Here is a 23,423-nt window from a genome sequence, read left to right as displayed (position 1 = left end):
GAATGTAAGGTGTTTTGATATTGCTTTTTTCAACGTTTTGTATTTTATTGAGGTAATTTATCACCGTGACCGTAATGTAGCAGTGACATTAACATTATAGGTCATTCCACCATGAGTTTATGAAATGCTGGTGCACATGCCACAGTGTCGATGCCTGTGCCGTGAGCAAAAATGAATATTATTTTTAAGTGTTGCTTTGGTCCCTTGATACAAAACAATGTGCTTTTGTTTGGTGCTATGGCCAGTCAACTTCAATGTTCAGTTCTGATGTAATTTTCATTTGATGTAGCCATTCCTAAAGTCATATAGGTAATATTTACCTGTTTGAAAATATGATGTCCCATCCGTACATGTAAAGGTTCAGTCTTCAATATAAGACAGTAGAGACACGCCCATTTGATGAGTTTACATTTTTGATGAGATTTTGGTGCCACTACTTTTGGCTCACACACGTCAGGATGTGTTTGAGATGCCAAATTTGTCTTTAGAGAATGAAAAAAGTCGATTTTTAAAATCCATTTTCTATACCAGCGAGACACACAGAGCGCTACACGATCATGTTGTAAAGCCATTTCCTATAGAGGGAGTCGTGTTCAGTGTCTTTCGCTGAAACAGAAGGTCACTGAGTGTAATGGCGATCAGATCTGAGATCTTTCAGATAGCCTCGGCATGCCATCCTGCCTCTGGAGCGCTTCAGGTTTTTATTCTGGTCCAGCTGAATGGGGCGAACATTCCCTCCTTACCTGAACTACAGCCGACTTGCCAGACACGACAATGAACAGGCTACATTGACACAGAGTTATTTCCTAAGTGTTTTTGTATTTGCTGCTTTCCAGAATTGGTTATTATTGATTTGCCACTTCAGTCTTTTCAAAACTAGAGTACACATCAGCTGTTATTTGTGAACTTTATAAACCCTGAATGAGGGCTCTTATTATGACAAGAAACTAGAAAAACACACTGCCTGTACTTTATTTTGCAAATGCACCATGATGGATCGTTTCAAGTCGATTGTTACTGTGAATGAAACAGAGCTGCATCATTCAGTAAACTCTTATTTCAGCGTACATGTCTACTGTCAAATTTGTGCCCCAGAAAAATGAATGAACCTGCACAATACATGCGGTAATTGCTTTTCCATTCTGGTTAACCTGGGTTGAATCAAGAGCAGGAATTATTAATACTAAGTATCTCATTTTCTACATTATCCCCATACCACTCTTGGTTAGTTTTAAAGTGGAAGGTCTGAGTCATTTCATGATATTACAGGAAATGTCATTACGTGTTTGACAGATCCCAGAGCAGTCGCAGTGTCATGGTTACCACACCACGCCTTTGTTCAAATGAATAATTGAATCAAACCAGCGTAACCCCAGACTACACAAACCAACAGGAGTTAGAATCTAATGTTAAATCGTTCCACACAAACAATGTTTGCATCTGTTCCTCCTCTCGGCCTTATTTAAATGCTAATGAGAACAGACCTACCTGCAGTGATGCAGCACACTCTCCCTGGCTCTCTCATTAGGGAGGAGAGGTGAGTGATGAGAGGAGGCAGGGCAGGGAGGGGTGGGTTTACGTATATGGGGGTGGGGGGTTTGGAGGGAGGGGGGGGGTTAGGTACCAGAATTTGGGAGACTGACCCCTAAGCTGCTGGGTCACTGCTGGGAGGAAGAGGAGAAGCTCGGTGAACAGACTGCTTTAGTATGCACCAACCACAGCAACAACATACAGATCCCACTGACAGAAAAAAAAGACCATAAAGCAAATTTACTGGCAGTGAGAAGAGTGAGAGAGGTTTCTGCTGCACCACAGCTCATTTATCTCCATATAACAAGGTGCAGAGCAGAGAATCTGAATGGAGGAGGAGGAGGAGGAGGAGGAGGAGGAGGAGGTGGAGGAGGAGGAGGTGGAGGTGGAGGAGGAGGAGGAGGACACTGGAGTGGAGAGGGGGAAAAAAGAAGAGGAGGAGCCAAGGTGACAAAAAGGCAAACAAACTACCCCTGTCGAGGGCACATTTATTTTTCCACAAGAAACACACAAACATGCAACAAGGTCATCACAATTCAATAAAGACCGATAGATTAAGAAGCCCTTTATAGTTAAATCAATGTCTCTCTATATCTTGTTTTGAGTTTATCTCAGTTGCTCTTTGAGAACCATTTTTAACAGCAATATGTAGACACCGCTTCAGAGAAATCAAACCACAGATATCATGATTCGAAGATGTCAATTCAAATGGGCACTTAAAATGCAAAACATTCAAGTGTTTTACACGTTTTCAAAAGAGTGAGGAGAGCAGCCAAACGCTGCCCCGTCCCCATCTGGATAAATCAAATCTTGATTGAGGGAAATAAAATAAAAAAAAATATTTCTAACTAACTGGAGTAAGATGCAAAACCACAGTGCTAAATCACCAGAAGACCTGGGTGATGTTTCTAAAGTAGCTATGATGTTTTCATACACAAAAGAAGCTATGCATTGTCAATAAACTTGCTCACAGTTTGGTTTCCATGCACCTCTAGGAGAACATTACTGTATCTTTAAAGGACATGAACCTAAGCTTCGTCTACAAGACACTTGCTCGTCAATCACACACGCTCGCACGGACGAACAAACACAAACGCACAGTATATCCACACACAATGTTAAGGTATCATTTAGAGAGAGAAGTACATTTTTGCAGCGGACACTACGAAGAGAGTACAGCTGTAAATACTTCATACGTTAGGACAGTGTGATTTCATCCCTCATTCCACTTCGAGTCGAATGGAAAATAGTATGGAATGAATCTTAATAGCAATACAACAAAATGTTATGTAATAGTTCTTTTAGAGACAATCATCATTCAAAAAAAGACATCAAAAATATATGTTTTCTAATACATAGCATGTGAACATCTTCAGATTGCAACCCCTTTATTTAGAAACCAGGAGGTCGGCACCTCTATAAAGAAATCCTCTGTAAAACCATGAACCAGCCTTCCTGCTACACAGAAATCATGTGTTAGATCTTAAAAATAGTAAATTGCATAAACACCATCTCTCTCTTCCTTAATCAGACAAATACCAATTTCTTTATTATATAATTCCCACGTGACGTCTGTACACACCTGAAAAGTCTAAAGGGCCGGCATCGTTCGCACCACAAGACCAACATGTGGAAAGGAAAAGTCGCAGAAGCAAAAACATTTGGATTTCTCTAGTTATTCAGTCAACGTGGATGAAATTCCCTGATAGATTGGAAGCATCCCCTCTTGTCGTTCCACTTCATAAAGGGTGTCAAAAAAGGTGTGAATGAGGAACCAGGAGATGGAACAGGCCAAATAATGACTGTTTTCATTCAACACCTGGGTCAAAATCATCACAAATACTTTTAGTGAGTTGTTTTTAGCTTAGAGAGGTGAGATGGAATATACATACTATATACTGTATAGATGAGACACAGATTGATACTTAAACCTGCAATAAACTTGTGTTTTTGTCCACTTGGGGGCAGTGGAAACAAGTTGAGTAGGCTACATGACATGAATATTGACATATCATCACCTTTTAAACTGACAGTGTGAACTTGTTATTAAACTGTTGCTTAATATAGAGACATCAAGCAGTTATTTATTTGGTTAGTGTTAGGTAGAAACTTCAGACACTAGCCTTCAGACACTAGCTTTTTGAGACAAATCAACATGGATTTAACAAACCGTCCAGCAGTGGAATTTATATGAATAACCAGGGGAACAACAAAAATGTCATGTAAAATAACCACAACAGTTCAAACCTGTTGCTATAAGAAAATGCTAACACAGCTGATAAAAAAAAAATCTTTATGAGGCTTTGGTAAAAAAAAAAAAAAAAGGAGAAATTCAAAGTACTTATCTCTGGCTGACAGCTGACTATCTATATTTTCAGATGATATTTGACCCAGGTTGTTTTCATTTACAGACTGAACAAATCAAAATCGCTGCTGACTGCATCCGTTCCCATGATCTGGACAAGTAGGAAAAAGGGAAATGGCCCATTTGGGGAGGAGGGGGCGGCCATCGTCATGCTGCTAAAGCTCCCCAACCAGTAATAAAGACACATTTACTGTATTTATTGGAGTCCCACAGGAGATCAACTACACAGATTCTACATTAAGGTAACGACAGCAGCATACGCTAAGACTACTTGTAATATAGACGTCCATAACATGTCATACATATTTCAACAGTCCCTGACATACTGACAGATTTTTGCCAGATTTTATGTATTCATGTTAACATGTGCCTGTGTATAGATATGTGGGCCAGTCTTTATATTTTCTATATAGAAGAGTATAAAAATAAATTAAACTTACACCATTGACTCAAAATGAGCTTGAATTTAAAGGTATATCACATCTGCAAATGTATATCATATATTTTTCAAAGCATCGCAAGCCAGTTTATAAACATCAACTTAAAAAAGACAAGATTTAGTTGCAATTTGAGACATTTTTTCTAAAAATTAAACAACTGATTCAACAAAACTGTTGCCTCAAAGTGCTGTGGAAGACTATGATTCACTCCGAAATTAAGCCCACAGCTGGGCACCCACACGATAAACCTAACATCAACACCCCCGCTCATTAAAATTGATCAGATATATTTATGGAGAATTATGCAGCACTGGCTTATCTTTTATCTCAGAGCAAAGAAACATCACAAGATCTCCACCAAGGACCTTCAAAAACTCTTTTTAAGCTCAGGGGCATATAATCTGGGGGGAGAAAACTAGTTCCCAGCAAATAAGACCCAACATTTGCATGGTTCCTAGAATGAGGCGCTGTGCTGCTGAGGAGAAGGTGAGGTGAGGTGAGGCCATACATCAGGATCGGCCTAAACAACTCTGAGTGCTGCTGTTCACTATACAAGCAGTAGAGCCCGGCGCACTGCCTCGCAGCAAACAAGCTCACCAGAGACTTGTAGATTGCAGGCGAGCAGGAGCGCTGCCCGAGGTGGATCTCCCAGGGAAACAGCGTTGGGTGTTTAAAACAGGAAACGTCCGTGTGTGTGTGCAGACGTGTGTTCAGCCTTTTTCCTCCTCACAGGACTCGAAGCCTCTGTATTAATGCCTCAGAGCACGCAATCTCGCACGCACCGCTCATGTATGGTCAGCATAATGGATCACGCCAACGCCCGGGTTTTGCTCCAACAGGGAGAATAATAATGTGGGGTTTATATTCACGAAGGTCAGCGTCATCCGCGTTGTCAACAAAACAAATGAGTTTAACCTTGCAGTGTAGCAAACCCCGCTCCACAAACCGCAGCCTTTTTGAGTTACAACACCTCTCAACGAGCATCTAACTGAACGGCGAGACGCTTGTTTCATCTATTTCAAGTCTCCTCTCTCAGTGACAGTCCACAAGGTTAAACATACAACATACATTTATCACCAAACACTAATATCTCAAGGCCGTTAGCTCTGTGATCCACTTCATGCACTACATCGCACACTTCCACTTCACAGAACAACTCATCTGTAGTGTCGGAAGCGGAAAACGTCCAGTGCAGCCTGCATGATGATGATGATGACATCACCAGAGTCAAGGTCCTCTCCTTTAAAAACACAAAACCAAGTGCAACCACTCGTTACAGGGCAATAACTGACTATTAGAGTAAAAAGGAGGAAGCAAACAATCGATTTCAATTTGATTAATTTGTAAAGCTGAAATTCTCTTAAACGTATCATCACAATATCAAACAGCAAACTGATCCAGTGACGGCTCGCCCCCCATCGCAGATATTCGCTCAACATTCAATATGCAGCGTTAGTCTGGGCCATGCATTCTGGAGCTCAGCATTTTACAAAGACGCCTTTGTATAGTTTTCACCCCTCGTCGTTTTACTCCGAGTGCAGAGGAACAGCTTTAGTTTCCAAACTAAATTGGGTTAAATACCATCCACCTGCAGCCAACATCAAGGACAGGAATCTCACCTTTTCTTTACATTCCTCAAACCTCTGAGAAAATTTGGCATGAACATGCTCAAGGCATGGACCAAGAGACATCACAGGGGGGAATCTTAGCTTATACAAATCAAAACGTTGATCATAATTGTGTCATTTATTCTGCCTCTGTCGCTCTCGTGCCACCACTTCTTGGAGGATATTTTTCTTTGTGGGGAGTAAAGAGTTGTCGGCTGCATGTTGGCCCGTCATGCAGTGTCCCTGTCCCTCTGGGAGATGGCGGGGGGGCATGGTGGGTTGTGTGTCCCTGTGTACCAGCTCAGCCGGCCATCAGTCCTTCAGGTTGTCCTCGCCGACCCCCTGGGCCGACAGCTCTGTCAGGACGTTGTCCAGGTAATTGGGGTCGGGGTAGCCGTGGCCGGTCAGGTTGGAGCCGAATTCTGTCTTGTGGTGAATCTCGTTCCACACCACTGTGTCCGACTCGCCCGTGGTGCTGGACGTGCCGATGGTGAAGATGAGGCGCCTGTCCCACGCCATGATCAGCAGCTTCAAGACCTGCAGACACGTACAAAAAAAGAAATGAAGGGTTTCAACAATCAACCACGCAGCACATACACATCTATCTGGGTGAATAACATCAATTGTAATTCACATTCACTAATGTTAATCTAAATTATATAACATTTGTGTTGTTGCCTCATTGTTGACTGGACAGACATGTCATATGTCACTCTAAAAACTGAGGTCATGCAAGTAACCTTAAGCTTCAACTGTAAAACAATATACGGTAACACTTTACAATAAGGGTCCCTTAATTAACGTTAGTTAGTACATTATTAAGCATTCATAGATAAACTAATGTGTTAATTAAAGGGATAGTTCACCCAAAATTGAAATTTCACTCATTATCTACTCACCCTCATGTCGACTAAGGGCGGGAGAAGTTTCAGAGTCCTCCGTGGCTTCTCTGAGTTACAGGGGGTCTCGGCGTAGCAGTGCATGTCCATATAACGGTTGCAAATGGATACCAACTGTCTTCGTAACAAAAAGACACACCAAAAAACATCCAAATACCTCCATGCTGCTCGTATGTAATGTCTGTCTTGTATTGAAGCCCCGAAATGCGAAATTGTCCCGAAAAAAATTAAATAAGTCTATGTCAAGCTCGTTTGTAGCGGAAGCTTCTCGGAGCTCCTCTTCCCGGTTCGTCAAATTTGGACGAACCAGGGTCCGTCCTCTTCCCAGTTCGTCCAAATTTGAAGAAGAGGAGCTTTGAGAAGCTTCCGCTACAAACAAGCTTGAAATATAGACTTAATTTTTTTCGGGACAATTTCGCATTTCGGGGCTTCAATACAAGACGGACATTACATACAAGCAGCATGGAGGTATTTGGATGTTTTTTGGTGTGTCTTTTTGTTACGAAGACAGTTGGTATCCATTTGCAACCGTTATATGGACATGCACTGCTACCCCGAGACCCCCTGTAACTCAGAGAAGCCACGGAGGACTCTGAAACTTCTCCCAGCCCTTAGTCCACATGAGGGTGAGTAGATAATGAGTGAAATTTCAATTTTGGGTGAACTATCCCTTTAATGCATACATAATGATAACTAATTACATTATTACTTAATAATTTATTAACTAACTTTGAGTAGCTTACTAATAGGCTACATTAATGAATGTGTTTCCTAATCCTAAGTAATACATAATACATGATAATGATTGTTAATATATCTATAAACAGTTAATTAATGCTTAATAATGTACTAACTTAATAATGTACTAACTAACGTCAATTAATGGACCCTTATTGTAAAGTGTTACCCAATATACAATATGTGAACACCAGACTAAAGTCGAGCCATCCAGTTTATTTGAGTCACAGAAACTCAATGTGGAAGGACATTTCATTTCACAGAAACAAAGGAATACAATGATGCTGGACATCACAGCTTCTGTTCCTGAAGGTGAAAAAAGCTCATTATATGAAATTACAATAACAATTTCTCTACTGAACAGCCAATTCTGTGCTGTTCAGTAGAGAAATTGTTATTGTAATTTCATATAATGATGCATAAAACAGTTGCTTCCAGAAAGAAACACATACTTGTGTTACTCCAGTGAATTTAATGACATGATTTAGACCAAACAATCAAAGTCCAGTGACAAAATGTCAGAACAAAACAGTGAGTAAAAATCAGCCTGTACACTTCAGATTAGAGAGAGAGTGACAAAGCTTTCTCTCTAAGTACAGAAACCCTATGAAACCCTGCATGTTTTCAGCTTTTAGTCACTGTGTTCTGGGAGAGAGGTGTCAGAGCTCACCTTCCTGCCTTTCTCGTTGTCGGGGAGGTAGCAGTGTCGAGGGAACCCTCGTGCACTGAACTTCTTCCCGGGGTTGGGGTGCTCGTTGGTCTGGGGAAAATGTGAAGAACCAAAACAAACATTAACAACAACTTCTCCTCCATGTATGACTTCACTGTGAGAAACATGTCAACATCAACCACAGGGAGAGCTTCTTTGTTCATTTGAAAATCATGAGATACAGTATGTGATAATGTGAATTGTATCTTTAAGGGGAGACACTACTGAATAGGGTAACATTTTTAAATAACAGATATCACCATGAAACTTCCCAAGTTTATCACTTACATTAAGACAAATATTTTTTTGTCAAATTTTATGTTTAAATATATAAATGAGGCAATATCTGATGAAATATGTGCTAATTTGCAGACATTTCCAGAACCGAAATCTGAGAAATGGATAAAGCCACTTTCAAAATTCTTGTTTTATTTTGTTGACATATTAGAGTCAGAGGTTTTTACAGAGGGGATTTTTGATATCTCTTTTTATCACTCTGTAAATGAGAAAATACTGTCACCAGCCCCCCAAAAAAATCTAATTTTGCCCTGTTTTTAGGAATAAAATGTTGTATAAATCAGGCTGTGAATGATATATCAACAATCCCCTCTGTAAAAACCTTCAGAAGGGATCAAACTGGAAGGTTTGGTGTCTGTAAGTGCTGCTGAAGTGAAGGTTTCAGGGTCAGAGTCTGAGGAAAAACTAATTTTGAGAAAACGGCCTTTAAAGACTTGTAGGCTACTGTAAAATTCCATAGATTGTTAATGTAAATCATACTTTTACGATTGGTTGCTTATACGGATGAAATGACATTTCTGGAGCCTACATCATTGTTCAGGAGAGATAGAGCTTTACAATGATACCTGACATGACATGGGTCAGACAACAGACACAGCACAGTGTGTCACAGTAGCATGTTAACTTTTGGCAAATTTACGAGAAATCTACTGACGATATAGAAAAAATGAACTAAAATAACCACCTTAATGTGGATTTTCTACCATTTCTTTTGACTTTTCTGAAAGAATACATGCCAAGGAAGAAAAATTGATCAGTGCATGAAAAAACAGTGTTTTGCCTGTAGTGTCTCGCCTGAAACACTGAACCTTGAAAGGTGATTTGTAATCATACTGCCCTGTGCAACATTGCTGCTATCCACTAAGTACTGTATATTTAAAACTGTCCAAATGAATATAAGTATGGACTGAAGAATGAGAGGAATGAGAGGAAAATAGAGACAAGAGACCCACAGTAATGCTCACTGACAGTCGTGTTGCTGTGCTGCTGTGCTGACCTGCATGGTCAGGTGACACCCCAACCCCCACTCCCTGGTCTACTTTACCCCCTCGGGGGCTAAGCCTGCTCCTCTGGTGGAAAAGGGTCAGTTTAATGACTCTATTAAAATATGTAGTCCTCTCATCTCCACCAGCACAAACCCAGACTGCAAAACACCCTCTCCTCTACAAATGCACACGGTGGTGCGAACTTAAAACAACCTTTATGGGATTCATCTTAGCTTTATTTATTCATGAAAAAGGACAGCAAATGAACAGATGCATGAAAACGGCCTTCTATGGCCATAATATCTCTCACATATTTCAGATTCTGAATCATCTGTTTTTGCTGAGAACCAGCGAGTGACGCCGAAGAATGCTGTGACTCACAGAGCCCCAACACCTCGCCTTCCTGCACGAAAAAACCGTCCATCAGGCTTAGGCGGATAAGCAGCAGTTGTAGGAAAGGGCACAGATTTAGACGAGAGACAGTGGATCAGGCCACAAGAGCAGCATGGTAGATGTAGTGAAGTGAGACCGCTCTGACCTGGATCCCGGCAGGAATGTCGTAGACGATCCGAATGGTCTTGGAGTCTGAGTAGCCGGGCAGGCAGTGGGGGATGACGTGGTACTCCATCTTCCCAGGAGGCTGAGTACCTGTTTTCTCCCCATAGATGGTTTTGCATGTTGGGCACTGCAGACTGCCATCCTAGTTTTAAGATATGCACAGCATTAATGACACAATACGATGTAATGCACATTTACAACTATGCATTGCATTAAAATGGTTAAAAATGTCACTTATTTCTCCTAACATCTAGCCATGCAGACAGTGATGGTTTCGTTTGCGGACATTTCTGCCTTTACACCAATATATGGCAATAAGTGAAATTAAAGGTATAATGTGTAGGAATTACCCCCACCTAGCGGTGCGGTTGCATATCTGAACGTATTCTTGATGTTGCATTCACGTGAAATCAGGCAGACGTCAGACAGACAACACACGCTGCATGTAACAGGATAAACAAGCCTCTATGTACACAAGTGGTCCACCAGCACGAGGCAAAACAATACAGGCGTAGAAATAAAATGACATAAAATGACATCCGGTTGGTTTGCCGACGGCCGTCTGCCTGACTGCACCTGAATGCAACATCAGTGCCTCCGTCCTTCCTCACACTACACAGTGGTGACAGTTTTAACAGGCGCTACCTGGAAAACTTTCTCCCCGAGCCGACAGCTCCGGTGAGTTTCTATGGTTACCTACGGTCACGCTGCCACTCAACGTAAAAAAATGGCGATGCAACATGGCCGCCTCGGTTCGGTGCGTCGCCCACTCAACTCATTCTAAGGTAGTAAGCTTTCATTTGTATGCGGGTGTGACTCGACTTCAGTGAAATACGTATTTATGAAAGACATATTTGATTTTTGCTAATAAAAAGCCAAATAAGTTACATACTGGGGCTTTAAATTTATGATGTTTGAAGCTATGGCCACTGGCCCGTTACTGTCAGCCCTACTGTTTAGGTTTAGTCTCACTGCTCTTTGTGTTGTTTTAGGCCACAGCAGGCAGCTGCCTTCAAAATAGACCCACTGTAAGCCCACAGCCCTCTCCACGCTGCAGACAGACAAACACACAAACTAGCAAGAATACTTAGCAGCTAAAGAGCCAGATACTTTTCTCCGAGGTTGGTAGTGACAATTGCAAAAAATATAAAATGATTTTAAAAAAAGAATCGAGAATCTTTTTGAGTTCATCCTTTTTTCCTTCCCTATAGCAAAACCTGACGCCTACATTACCCACAATGTCAGCGACATTGGTGTGTTATGCTCATAGTGGCTAATGTAGCCTCAAGCCGTGAGCCTCACTCAGAGACGAAGAGGTCTGGTGAGTTCACTTCTTTCTACTGTACCTCCTCGGTTTGTTTCATTTTCAAACTTCAGACCCAACCAACACAGACTCCGGCAACTTATCAGATTTAACCCAGCTTCCTCTGGAGCTGCAGAAGGCTTTATGTAACCTTTTTCATACAGTAGAACTCCCCCAAACCTGTGAATTAACTTTGATGTACAAAATGAATGTTGCCTTTTGAAGGTGATGCTCTCTCAATATTGTAATATGCTTTGTTTACGCTGACCCTAAGATCCATTATTTCAGCTAAAAAAAACAAAACTTTTTTTTCCCAAAGCAACGATTGCTCCGAATAGGAACTACTTTCCAAAGAAAGAAATGGTGCCAAAGAAAACAGGGTGAGTGGATTATCCACAGTGATGTGAATATATTATATCTATATAGATATAATATTTCAGTGTTGTATATCAGTGCTTTGACCATCACAAAAGAGGCAGAGGCAGAAATCTCAGGGAAGATTATTTCAGAATCTGGACAGACTGAAACCAACAATTCTTCAACAGCCATTGCTACTCAGACTAGCTTTATGTCACATGCCTGTCTATCCAGAATCATGTAACATTTTTACCATTAGTGTGACATTTTTGTCATGATTGCTCTATTAAGTCTTCAGTGATGGCTAAAAAAAGTTTCTGAGGTCACTATGACTACCAGTGTCTTATCAGTTTTTCCAAGTGAATGTTTCAATATTTCAAGCAATTCCCTTACGACAATAGGGTGACATTACATTCACAAAACCAAAGTTATGTTTTGTGAGACCTTGACCTTTGACCCCTAAAATCTAGTCTTTTCATTCTGGAGTCGCAGTGAAGCCTCGTGTCAATGAGAATGGGATGTCCGGGCGGCCACATATAAATAATAGATGTGTTTTCATTTATGTGAATTGACCTTTTTTTATTGTAATTGCTAATGATCATTATATTGTATTAGGCATTACATGAGTAATTATATTACACTATGCTTGCAGATTAAATGTGCTTGCCTCTTCAGCATGAATAAGTAGCGTATTTGTATTTAATGTACGTGAACTGAAGTGAGCAGAGTTTATTTTTGACAAAGTGCTGTGCTTTCAAGACAGACACGAGCGATCTGACAACAATACTATGTAAGCTCCCCATCTGCGTATAACAAGACAGAGGCCTGATCATCTGCCAGGGCAGTGCAACCCAGTCAAGCTGTAAGACATCACAAGTTTATCATTTGAGCCTAGAGTGACATCATAACAATGTCTGGCTCAGAAGCTTTTACCCACCTTATTGCCATTGTTGTACATGGCCACCAGGCACAGCAGATGGTACATGTGCCCACACTTGCCAAGTTTGCCTACCAGCTCTGGCTTGATGCCTTTGTGCTGCAGGACGCCTTCATAGCCTGACGCCATGACCAGCCTCTCCATGCAGATGGTACAGTCCTGGAATAGCCAACCAAAATACTTCAGCTATCATTCTACGTGATTTTGTATTTATGAGAGTTTCACACTTGGTTAGGACATCAAATGGTAACAGACTGCAGCTCTTGGTGGCCACAAAACTTTTAAAGCCCTACACAGTTTCCCCCCCCCCCATCTTTTGTCTTACCTCATCTGGTACCACTTTAATCCTCTCTGTGTATCTTCGCACCACATCCTCTGGGTTTTTTCCTAGTCAAAAAAACAATATATTAGATGAGATGACCATCAAAGAAAAACCCAAACTTACGTACATCTACATATCACAGGTTAGTATTTAAAAACAAAAAAACAAGATAGACCACTGGATGATATTTGCTTGTCAAATGAGCACAAGAGAATAACAGCTAGATCTTGATGGATGAAAAACTTTGATCACTTTCAGCAGCCACGCGGGTCTGGGTGCCATTTTTTTCCCCCCAATAAAAGGGTGAGCGTGCATATGAATATACTTTACATGTCCATGGTGTTGAAGAGGTCACCTTCAAACTGGCACATAACAACAAGCCATCCCCATATTCTCTGATAATCCCCGTGTGCAACCAGGCTAGCATGGCTGAGAGCACACCCACAGCTTACACCCCTAATACGCTTACAGGCAACCTCTTTTTTTTCCCTGGAGCCTTTGTTTGTTCATTTGAGGGACAGCCAGTGAACAGAGCAGAGGGAGGGAGAGCAGTGGAAAGGCTGCCTGACTGAGCATTAAAACAAGTTAAGGCGTTAAGCGTAGGGAAGACAGAGAGGGAGGAGAGAAAACAGAAAAAGGAGGGGAAAGACAGGGGACTCAATTATGTATTTTATGCTTTTGCTATGTGATGGCTTCATTAGCCGGATCAAAACCCTCTCTGACCTTTTTCTGAACAGAGAGTGGAGTAAATCTCCCTGCGTGAGTGAAACCACATCTCCATTCCCCTCACAGCCCTCCACTACGTCTCTGAGTTCATGTTCTTTCTGCACAAACAGGTTGATGCCTCACTTCTCAAGCTACAGTGTCACGAGAAAGACTTTTCAAATGCCCACAATCTCCTAATCATTTCCAAAAATAATCCTAAAAATAACAATCAAATTTGATTCCAATGAAAGGCAGAAAAAGTGGAAACGTGGTCTTGGCTTTGGCCATGCCAAAACCAACAAGCATGAACTCTTCATGGAAATTCACATTTTCCGCTTTTGATGAAATGTCTCAGCAGCTATTAGAATTAGATAGAAAAAGAATGATGAAATATAACTCTAGTGAGGAGAGTTATATAGTCCTAACATAATAACTCTGATTGCAAAGCAATGACCTTTACGTTTCATGTCAGCAAATGTTAACGCTAAACCAACATGGTGACCATGGTTACTGGCTGAAAAACACCATGCTAGCATTGTTGTCCAGGCAAAATAGCATTTTACGACAGACTAATTGTAATATAATGTTTTCACCATACATCATTTCTATGAGGTGTCCAGAACAACATACTAAAAGTCCTAAGAAATCCTAGTTGGGGAAATATGTTTAATTCTCATCAATCCAAGATTGATTTACTGTATAAAGTCTATGGTGCCAATAAGGCCAGAAAACAATACAACTATTTTTTTTCCTTTTTACCTTATTGGCACCATAGACTTAATACAGTAAATCAATCTTGGATTGATGAGAATTAAACATATTTCCCCAACTAGGATTTCTTAGGACTTATAGTAGGGGAGAGTGGGGTAAGTTGAGCCACTTTTTGTATTCAGGATCACTACATCAAGACAATTATAGTTTTGTTGCTAACTAACCCATCTGCATATATTTCAGGATGTTTTGCATCCCTACACATTAACAGAATGAGTGTAAATATAACTGTTTTTAAAATATAGCATGCAAGGGGTAAGTTGACCATGAATGGGGTAAGTTGACCATAGGAGTGGGGTAAATTGATCAACCCCCCCCTTCTTTCCTTCCATCCATCTCCTACCTCCCCCTTTACTTAATATTTCATCTGTCTAGGTTACAGGTGAACACAAACTGCAGGGACTTCCTGCTGAGCCACCAACTCATTGAGATTTGGGGAGTTTTGCAATTACGTGGCATCTTGGGAAGAATCCCAGATATTTTTCTTTGAAAGTCAAGTTTGGCACACTATAAACAACTTTTCCTGTTTATAGGAACATAGTTACTGTAATCACAAACATACAGAATCTTGATTTAATAATTTGGACATATACAGCCAAAATATATTCATTAAGTGTATAGGATAGGTGGCTCAACTTACCCCTGGCCAAATGGATCAACTTACCCCACAGCTACCTTGGCTTGGGTTTATTGCTCTCACAGCTAAAATGGTGCAGTTTCATGCTAGGTTTACTACCTCATGTTGTAGCTCATAGATACCACAACCCATGTATAAAACAAATTTGCAATCATCTCTTTTGGTCTAAACACAATTCTCACGAGAATGAAAAATATTTTTTGGTCATAAATGTTAAACCACTTTACTCACGTGGTTCTAATCTTCACAGACTCCATGAAATGATGCCTGCTTCCCAAATATTTGGTCACATGCTAACTTTTTCCTATAGTTTCCTAGAAACAAGGGGTGGGTCAACTTACCCACTGGCTCATCTTACCCCACTCTCCCCTATGTTGTTCTTGACACCTCATAGAAATGATGTATGGTGAAAAACATTCTATTACAATTAGTTCTATTTTCTGTTCCAAAATGAGCTAGATTGCCTGGACTATTGTCACTTTGAGTTTCTTAGCATACTAAGCATCCAGCTCAAAGCACTGTCTAAGACGTGAATCCTCTAGTGTCACAGTCTGTTCCTCAGGTTTGACCCTACTCTCCTGTTCATCCTCCCCCACCTGACATTTTTCATCCACACCAGATGCACCTGTGACTTTCTTCCTGTCTTCACACCCACCTGCTGACTTGTTATCTTATCTCAACCACCTGAGCTTCCCTGCCCCCTCACACACCTGTTCCCAGTCACCTCAGCGGCTCCTGAAGCCCTGTCACCAGCCTCTTGTCGGTTCATCTGTTTCTGTTCCTCTGTGGTCTCCTATGTTCCTGCTGCATGTGTTTTCGTAACCTTTAGTAATCCAGTCTGTGTGTAAGCCTACTTTTCTTCACCCATTATAGATGCTTCACTGTGTGTGTGTATCGCTACCTGTGCTGTCATGACTAAATGTGACACACAGAGCTGCTGGCATGACTGCGGTCTTGTTTGGCTTTAGTTAGTTGTGTTCACCTTAGAGACATTTCCGTGGATTAGAGAACCGCTCTGGTAAATTCAACTACATACTTGGAAACTAAGCTCTCGGAAACTTTATTCTTCAATTTCAAGCCTGTAGACAGACTCTTGGTTATGCTACCAATTAACTGGAATTCCAAGTGTACCAATTGAACACTGTCTCTATTTTCCCTATAATTAGTACAAAATGATCTCTTCTTTTGGAAGGAAATTATAAAAGGAAATCATAGGAAACTGTGAGACCTGTAAAATAAAATGCTACCACATAATCTCACCACAGCTAAGTCTATACGTGCACAGCAATGGAGAGCTCTGAAGGGCTGACTGAGAGGAGTGTGGTGCAGGGATGGAAACCCAGCAGCCTCACTGATCAATTAGGACAAAGACTCCCTTGGGAGACCAGTGGTTTCCACGGCTTCCATCGACCAGCACTTACTCAAGCCCAGAGCTGCCCAACGAAACAGCAGATCTCTTCTCAGACCAACTCGGTACAACAGTCCTCCGTTAATTACTTTCCTTACAACTGCCTCCGTCGATCTGCATGTGGCGGTGTAACATCTATAAATTGTTTCACTGCATTTACTCATAAATCTGAAACCGGCAATCATCGTTACATTTTATAGGACCCGTTTAAAATGGTAGGCATTCAAATAACAATTATGGACCCTTGATCTTGAACAAAAAGAGCTTTGGTATTGTTTTCTCACTTGACAACAGGCTTACAGACAGCTGACACAAAACCATCCTGAGAAGCTTGGCAGGAGACAGAGAGTCTGCTGACAGTCAGTGGTTGGTCTGTTCCTCTCCTCCGTTCCTTTCCCATTTATTCATTAATACACAATAAAAATAGATTTGGTAGCATTTCCACTTCTTTGGTTTCATGTGATTTCCTATTTTCCATTCCACTGCTCTCCTCTCCCCATGTCTTACTATTATTGAACTATTATTGTTTATTATGAACTCTAATTGTGTTTACTACTAATGAATTATTTTGAACCTTTTTTTTATTTTTATTTAATATATATTATCCTACCTTGCTGCACAAATACAATTCCACTGGAGTAGAATAAAACATTTCTATATAATAGAAGTATCTGCTCTCCTCTCCATCTTACCTCTCCTCAGGTGCTTTTTCTTGGTTTTGCGGCGCATGCCATTGATCCCTGGCACAGGCTTCATGTCACTCTTGTTGATGGGTGGTGGGTGCAGTATAGGCTTGGGGGCCCTTGTCAGGCAAACTGGCAGACCTGCAGCGCACATCAGGATACCTGTCATACCTGATGGCACACACATGCGCACACACACAGACACAAATAGAAGAGTGGGAAAAAACACTAATTGTTAATGTCTTAAATGAACTAATTGTTAATGTCTTACACTTTTCTGAACAAAACTTGTTGTTTTTGCTGATTTCCAAGCATATTCTGCAGCAGATATTTCCTAACCTGCTAGTGCTGGGTGCACTGGTCCAGATCCAGTAAGGTTCTTCACTGGGAGGGCAGGAACGCTACCACAGAAAAGAAATAAAGCATGAAATGAAGCAATAATAAAGAAACCACCACCTGTACTGGCCATTTGCAGGCATGTCTGCAGATCTTCATCCTCTCTGTGAACACGGATGCCTCTGTTCAGCCAGTCTGTCTTTGTTCCTTTTATGAAACATATACCTTTTCATATTATGGAAATGCTCCTGTGTGACCTCCAAAATGGACAGTGAATTATCCTGATTGTGCCGCACAGCTGAGAAAACTGAGAACAGCAGCTAGTTCTGCTCTGCATGACATGAAAAACACTCAAGTTAAAGTGTCACATGTGCTTCGCCACAGAGACAGAGACAACTGCAATGGGACAAGACAGCTTGACTCATGTACAAAGCACTGCAGCAGAGCCTGATTCAGGATGACATTTGGAGCGGCTGGAGTTCATGGCAAACACAGACAACAAAGGCAGTTGACTTGCGCTCTCTTCAAGATCTGCAGAGCCGAGCGGACAAAAGCACTTTGGGCATTAGTATGAGCACAGAAGTCAGGGAGTCTCTTTTCAGAGAGAGCCGAGGCCAGGACTCAACCAGTATCCCACAGCGGAGCCACAGAGCACTGAGACTCAGCTCACAGCAAAGACATATGACAGAAAAGCTGAATTTATAAAATCTTTGATAATCTTGTTTTCAATCACATTACATATCAGCAAAGAAGCAACACTAGCTGAACACTGTGGAGACTTGACAGTTCAAGAGACAGATCTAGATCTAGTCAAACTTATAATATTGGAAATCATTTTAGCAGTGTGTAGATTGATCATTGTGTAAATCTGTACACCTAGAACTAAAGATGGACTCTTTCTCTGTATCGAATACAACAGAAAGTGCATAATTAAAGGTTCAGTTGGTAACAATTATTCAGTCATATTTGCTGGAAGTGTCACTATATTCTGATGGTCAGACATTAAATGAGTAATTTAGGACAAAATCCAACTCCTCTGGCTCCACCTACAGCCTGGAATCGTATTTGCTAAAATCCACCGCGACCGACGATTCTCCACCAGTCAGGTAGAGGGAGCCGGAGGAGCAGCCAATCGCAGCTCGTACACGTCGGACGAAAGTGAAAGTAAAGTCTGCGACTTAGTCGGAAATTTCAAGACAACAGACCCTCAGGTCCCTCTTTTCACCTCTGTCAACCCCCCTCCCTCCCTCGGCAGAGGTTCATAAAGGTGTATTGTCTTGAAATTTCCGACCAAGTCGCGGAGTTTACTTTCACTTTCATCAACTTATCAACTGGAGCTTTAAACCAACTATGGACACAGTCATCTTCACTTCCTGTCACCATGGTGAGTTTGCTTTTTAATGGGTTAAAATGGCAGTGCAGCAGCATTTAATAATAGTTGGATAAGTCATGAAAAAAAGAAGGTGTAAATGGGCCACTGCTCACTGAGTCACTTGTTAGTTTTCTCACTTTATCAACCACACACAGACAGACAGACACACACAGACAGAAAGATAGACAGACACACACACACACACGACTGCACATATATTTTTGAATCTGTCTGCTTTTTGACCATAAACCGACTGAGGTCTCTGGCACCGCAGCTCCCAGGCATTTCACAAATCCGCATCAAGCGACTGCTTTGATATTAGCGCGAGCCTCTGTTCCTGAGCCAGGGGAAGCCCTTCAATAAGCTGAGTGCAATAACACGAAAGGACACGGGGCCTGGCTCAGGCTGCGTCCCATCCCATCTCTGGTATAGGGACTGCGTCTCATACACCAGTGGACCAGACACCAGGGTGAGCCGACTCCTGTGGTGTGTGCAGGCCAGGGCGATGTGAGTCAGAGTAGAAGTACTAGTGATGTGCAGCTGTGATACGCTCCTCAAATCAGGAATGTGGAATTCATGGGTGTGAAACTGAGACAAGTTTGATTTTGATTGTGCTTCAAACTCCAACGAATGTTTTTGACACCATGGACCACAGCCATTGCGCTGCGGTCTGTGACTCTAAACGGTAGGCTACATAGCTGCCCGTCACCCAGTGAAAATACCAGTTGGAGTCAAGGGTTGGCAGCGATGGCAGTGTTTGTTTTCACTGTGGAAAATGTGGGAGGCGGAGGAAGTGACAAACACAAATATGGAGAAAAAAAGTGATTGTGAACAGTGCAACTTGATAATAAACACAAATTCATGTGGGTGCTGCCCAGCGGAGAGGTTCCTCCTTCATTTAAAGGTACATTGTGTAGGAATTACTCCCATCTAGCGTTGCGGTTGTATATCGCAAGCAACTCAATCGTATTTTTCATGCTGCATTCACGTGAAATTGGGCAGACGGCAGACGGACGACAGCCGCTGTTTGTTACCGACGGCCGTCTGCCCGACTGCAGGTGAATGCAGCATCAGTTTCCGTGGTTTCCTACCGTCACGCTGCCACTGACTGAACGTAAAAACATGGCGACACGACATGGCAGCCAGCACCGAGCTTACCCGCTCCATGTAGATATGAATGATATGAACGGCTAATTCAGAGCTGAAAGGAACACTTCAGTTTGTTGATGGGGGGGATTACTGATTTATGAAAAACAGACTTTTGAACCAAATAATCGATTTTCGTGAATAGATAACATGAGAAGTTACACAATGTCCCTTTAAACACACACTTAGGCCTTAATCAGATCACAACACACTGTGGACAGGACGCCCCGCCTTTATGAGAGCATGTAGAATTTAGGTTGTTCACAGAGAGCGCTGTGATCAAACAAATAATTCTCATTAGGTGAAGTAAAATGGGACAACACACCACGAGGGCCTTTAACACCATCTCACTGTGCGGCGTCTACACATTTTGCACACACTACACACTAAAAAGCGCAGCACAGAGGATCCGTCAAGGATCTGTAACGTAACATGAAGCAAGAATGCTTTTCATCGTTACTGCTTTCCAGTTCTAGCAAGGATCTCACTATCAACCGGAGAGCGTGCTGCATAACAAATATGTTGATGAAACAGCTGCACGCTGAGCAATCCCCCCCCACACACACAACTCTTAGTGTTGATCTTTATCTGCTCTACCACCCAACCTAACACACTTCACTAACACTCTCTGTGGTTTAACTTGGAAATCGTTTGCAAGATGTGGATCTATATGTCTTTACAATTGTGCTCGAGCTCACTGTTTTTTTTTCTTCTTTTTTTCTAAAGATTGCATCTGTGCACTGCTGAAACTGTTTTCAGACAACGCTGAGCTGTTCACCAGCCAGTCAACCTGTAGCCTGTGTGCAGCTGCCACCTCCCATCTCAGTCTGCATGCGGCTAAGCTCTTTTCTCTTGACTCGTGTGTTTTGTTTTGTTTTTTTCTTTCAGAGATGTGCACCTCTGGAGGCGCTGACCCGGTCTGTCCTGGCTGCGCCTTCAGCCCTGAGGTTCAAGACACATGCCACCTCCTCGCACTCTGCTGACAGTCTCTAATGCTGGCTGACTTCCACGGTTTAACTCCAGCTTTAAAGGGACATTGTGTAACTTCTCCTGTTATCTATTCACAAAAATCGATTATTTGGTTCAAAAGTCTGTTTTTCATTAATCAGTAATCCCCCCCATCAACAAACTGAAGTGTTCCTTTCAGCTCTGAATTAGCCGTTCATATCATTCATATCTACATGGAGCGGGTAAGCTCGGTGCTGGCTGCCATGTGGTGTCGCCATGTTTTTACGTTCAGTGGCAGCGTGACGGTAGGAAACCACGGAAACTCAGCGGAGACACCGGAGCTGTCGGCTCAGGTCGAGGTGGCGTCTGTGAAAAGTCACCGCGGTAACGCAGTGAGGAGGAATGGAGCGTTACACTGATGCTGCATTCACCTGCAGTCGGGCAGACGGCCGTCGGTAACAAACCAGATGTCGTTTTAGTCACAGAAGTCGAGAGAAAGCCGGTAAAACGTGGGTCAGGTAAACAATACCACATCGCCATGACAACATATTGTCACGTGTATTGTTTTGCCTCGTGCTGACGGACCACTTGTTTACATAGAGGCTTGTTTATGCCGTTACGTGCAGCGGCTGTCGTCCGTCTGCCGTCTGCCCAATTTCAAGTGAATGCAGCATGAAAAATTGAGTTGCTTGCGATATACAACCGCAACGCTAGATGGGATTAATTCCTACACAATGTACCTTTAACTCTTTCCTGTTTTTGCCGCCCTCCCTTTCCCTCGAATCGCACCATCCTCACTCTTTTTAATGAAGTATCAAGTATTTTTTGTTTTTTTTGGGAGGGGGCTTTTTTGCCTTTAATGGACAGGAGAGTTGAGAGAGACAGGAAATGGGAGGAGGATAGGGCCGCTCGACACGGGATTTGAACCGGGTCCGCCTGCAGTGAGGACTATAGGCTCAACATGTGGGGCTGGTGCTCTACTAACTGAGCTAAACACCGCCCCGCACCATCCTCACTCTTGTGAAAAAAATGTAGGAGTCCACCAAAATCCTTTGTCAGTACTAATCTCTAATCCCTGTGCTAAACAGCTGAATCCAGACAGCGTCCCCAACAGTGGGCTCTGTTGGCTCAGATCTCAGGAGCCATTATACCTCATCATCAGTGTAAACAAGTGCAGATTTTTCGCCTGTCCGCCGCAGCACTGCAGTTCCAGCCCTCCAGTTTTGACAGAGACCCATCCTCCAACATACCAGACTGAACCTCGTCACCTCTGCATTTCTTTCGCCCTGCCAACTCTAATTTTCCTCCTGATCTCTGTTCACTTCTTTGCTCCCTTCTGTCCATCTTGAGTGATTAAAAAAACAAAAAACCTGTGCCTGTCTATGCCCAAAACCTTTGATCAAGGACAGTGCTAAAGAATTTCCTATGGTGCTATTTTTCACGTCTAATAACTGTAATTTCTGACCTAAAACCGATGCAATTAAGTGATAAATCCAGCCCCTTCATACCTAACCCATTAACACCACTTTAATTATGGCCCTTGTCAGGTCAGGGCATGAAGGTCGCTATCCCTCCTCTGACTCCTACTCAGTATCATCCTTCCTTTCCTGAGGGAACCTCCAGCCTGCCTTGAGGACTTAATCAGACTGAGAGCGATGTGATTCCCCAAATAGAGACCACATTAGGCCTAGTTAGGAAAGTGCTGACGGAGGACTAATATCTCTTCATCTGTTTATTATGCACCATAAAGACAGTGAGTGGGGGGTTGGAGGGAGAGAGAACTCCACGAGTGCTTAATTGCATATTGATGTAGGTAGCAGGAGGGAGAAGCAAGCCCCGCCCCCCTGCCTCAAGTGTGGGGATACAACGCGGGTAAATGCACCTGAGATGCCGTGAGAATAAGCAATAATGACACCAAGCATTTCCAAATTGCGTCAGTTTGGTCCAGATGAGCTCTCATGATTAATTCAATAATTTCAATATTAATTCTTATCTTATGGGGAGCGCCGGAGCAGAGCAGAAGCCCACTGAGGGATAATGATCTCTGCACTCGACACACAGCCCTCCAGACAAAACTCAGTCGAGTCTTAACACGATGGAGTTCATGAACACAGCCAATAGCAGCAGCACGCACGTGTAAACACGCCGAAGAAAGCTGGACTTCCTCTTCTTCCTTCTCCTATACCTTTCATCTTTCCCCCTGGTTTCACACCTTTTGGGCTTTTCACAAAAAGCAATGCAATGCAGTAATTCTGTATGATCACAAGAAGCGCGTTCTTAACTCTGAGAAAAAAGGTACAAGAGGATGTGGTTTCTCTGGCAAAGAAGAACTGAAAAAAAAAGAAAAAAATCCCCCGAGATCGTGTGAA

General features: G+C 42.3%; 1 protein-coding gene across 3 annotated transcripts in view; it reads right to left on the bottom strand.

The window, feature by feature from the left end:
• Positions 1-4,403: 4,403 nt before the first annotated feature.
• dtx1 (deltex 1, E3 ubiquitin ligase) overlaps positions 4,404-23,423 on the bottom strand; it is a gene marked incomplete at its 5' end in the record, with an annotated part of 54,141 nt that continues 35,121 nt past the window's right edge. For 2 of the 3 annotated variants that reach the window (XM_083978297.1, XM_083978299.1), the window contains 7 exons: positions 4,404-6,479; positions 8,250-8,339; positions 10,110-10,271; positions 12,727-12,885; positions 13,052-13,113; positions 17,262-17,423; positions 17,592-17,653. In XM_083978297.1, coding sequence (XP_083834423.1) covers positions 6,255-6,479; positions 8,250-8,339; positions 10,110-10,271; positions 12,727-12,885; positions 13,052-13,113; positions 17,262-17,423; positions 17,592-17,653 — 922 coding nt within the window. In that variant the 3' untranslated portion in view covers positions 4,404-6,254. The remainder of the gene's footprint in view (positions 6,480-8,249; positions 8,340-10,109; positions 10,272-12,726; positions 12,886-13,051; positions 13,114-17,261; positions 17,424-17,591; positions 17,654-23,423) is intronic. The other variant, XM_083978298.1, reaches the window with a different exon arrangement.

This window comes from Trachurus trachurus (genome assembly GCF_905171665.1).
Source record: "Trachurus trachurus genome assembly, chromosome: 9".
NCBI classification, from domain to species: Eukaryota; Metazoa; Chordata; class Actinopteri; order Carangiformes; family Carangidae; genus Trachurus; species Trachurus trachurus.
The sequence above is the reverse complement of the archived record's forward strand: the minus strand, read 5'-3'. Positions and strand labels throughout refer to the sequence as shown.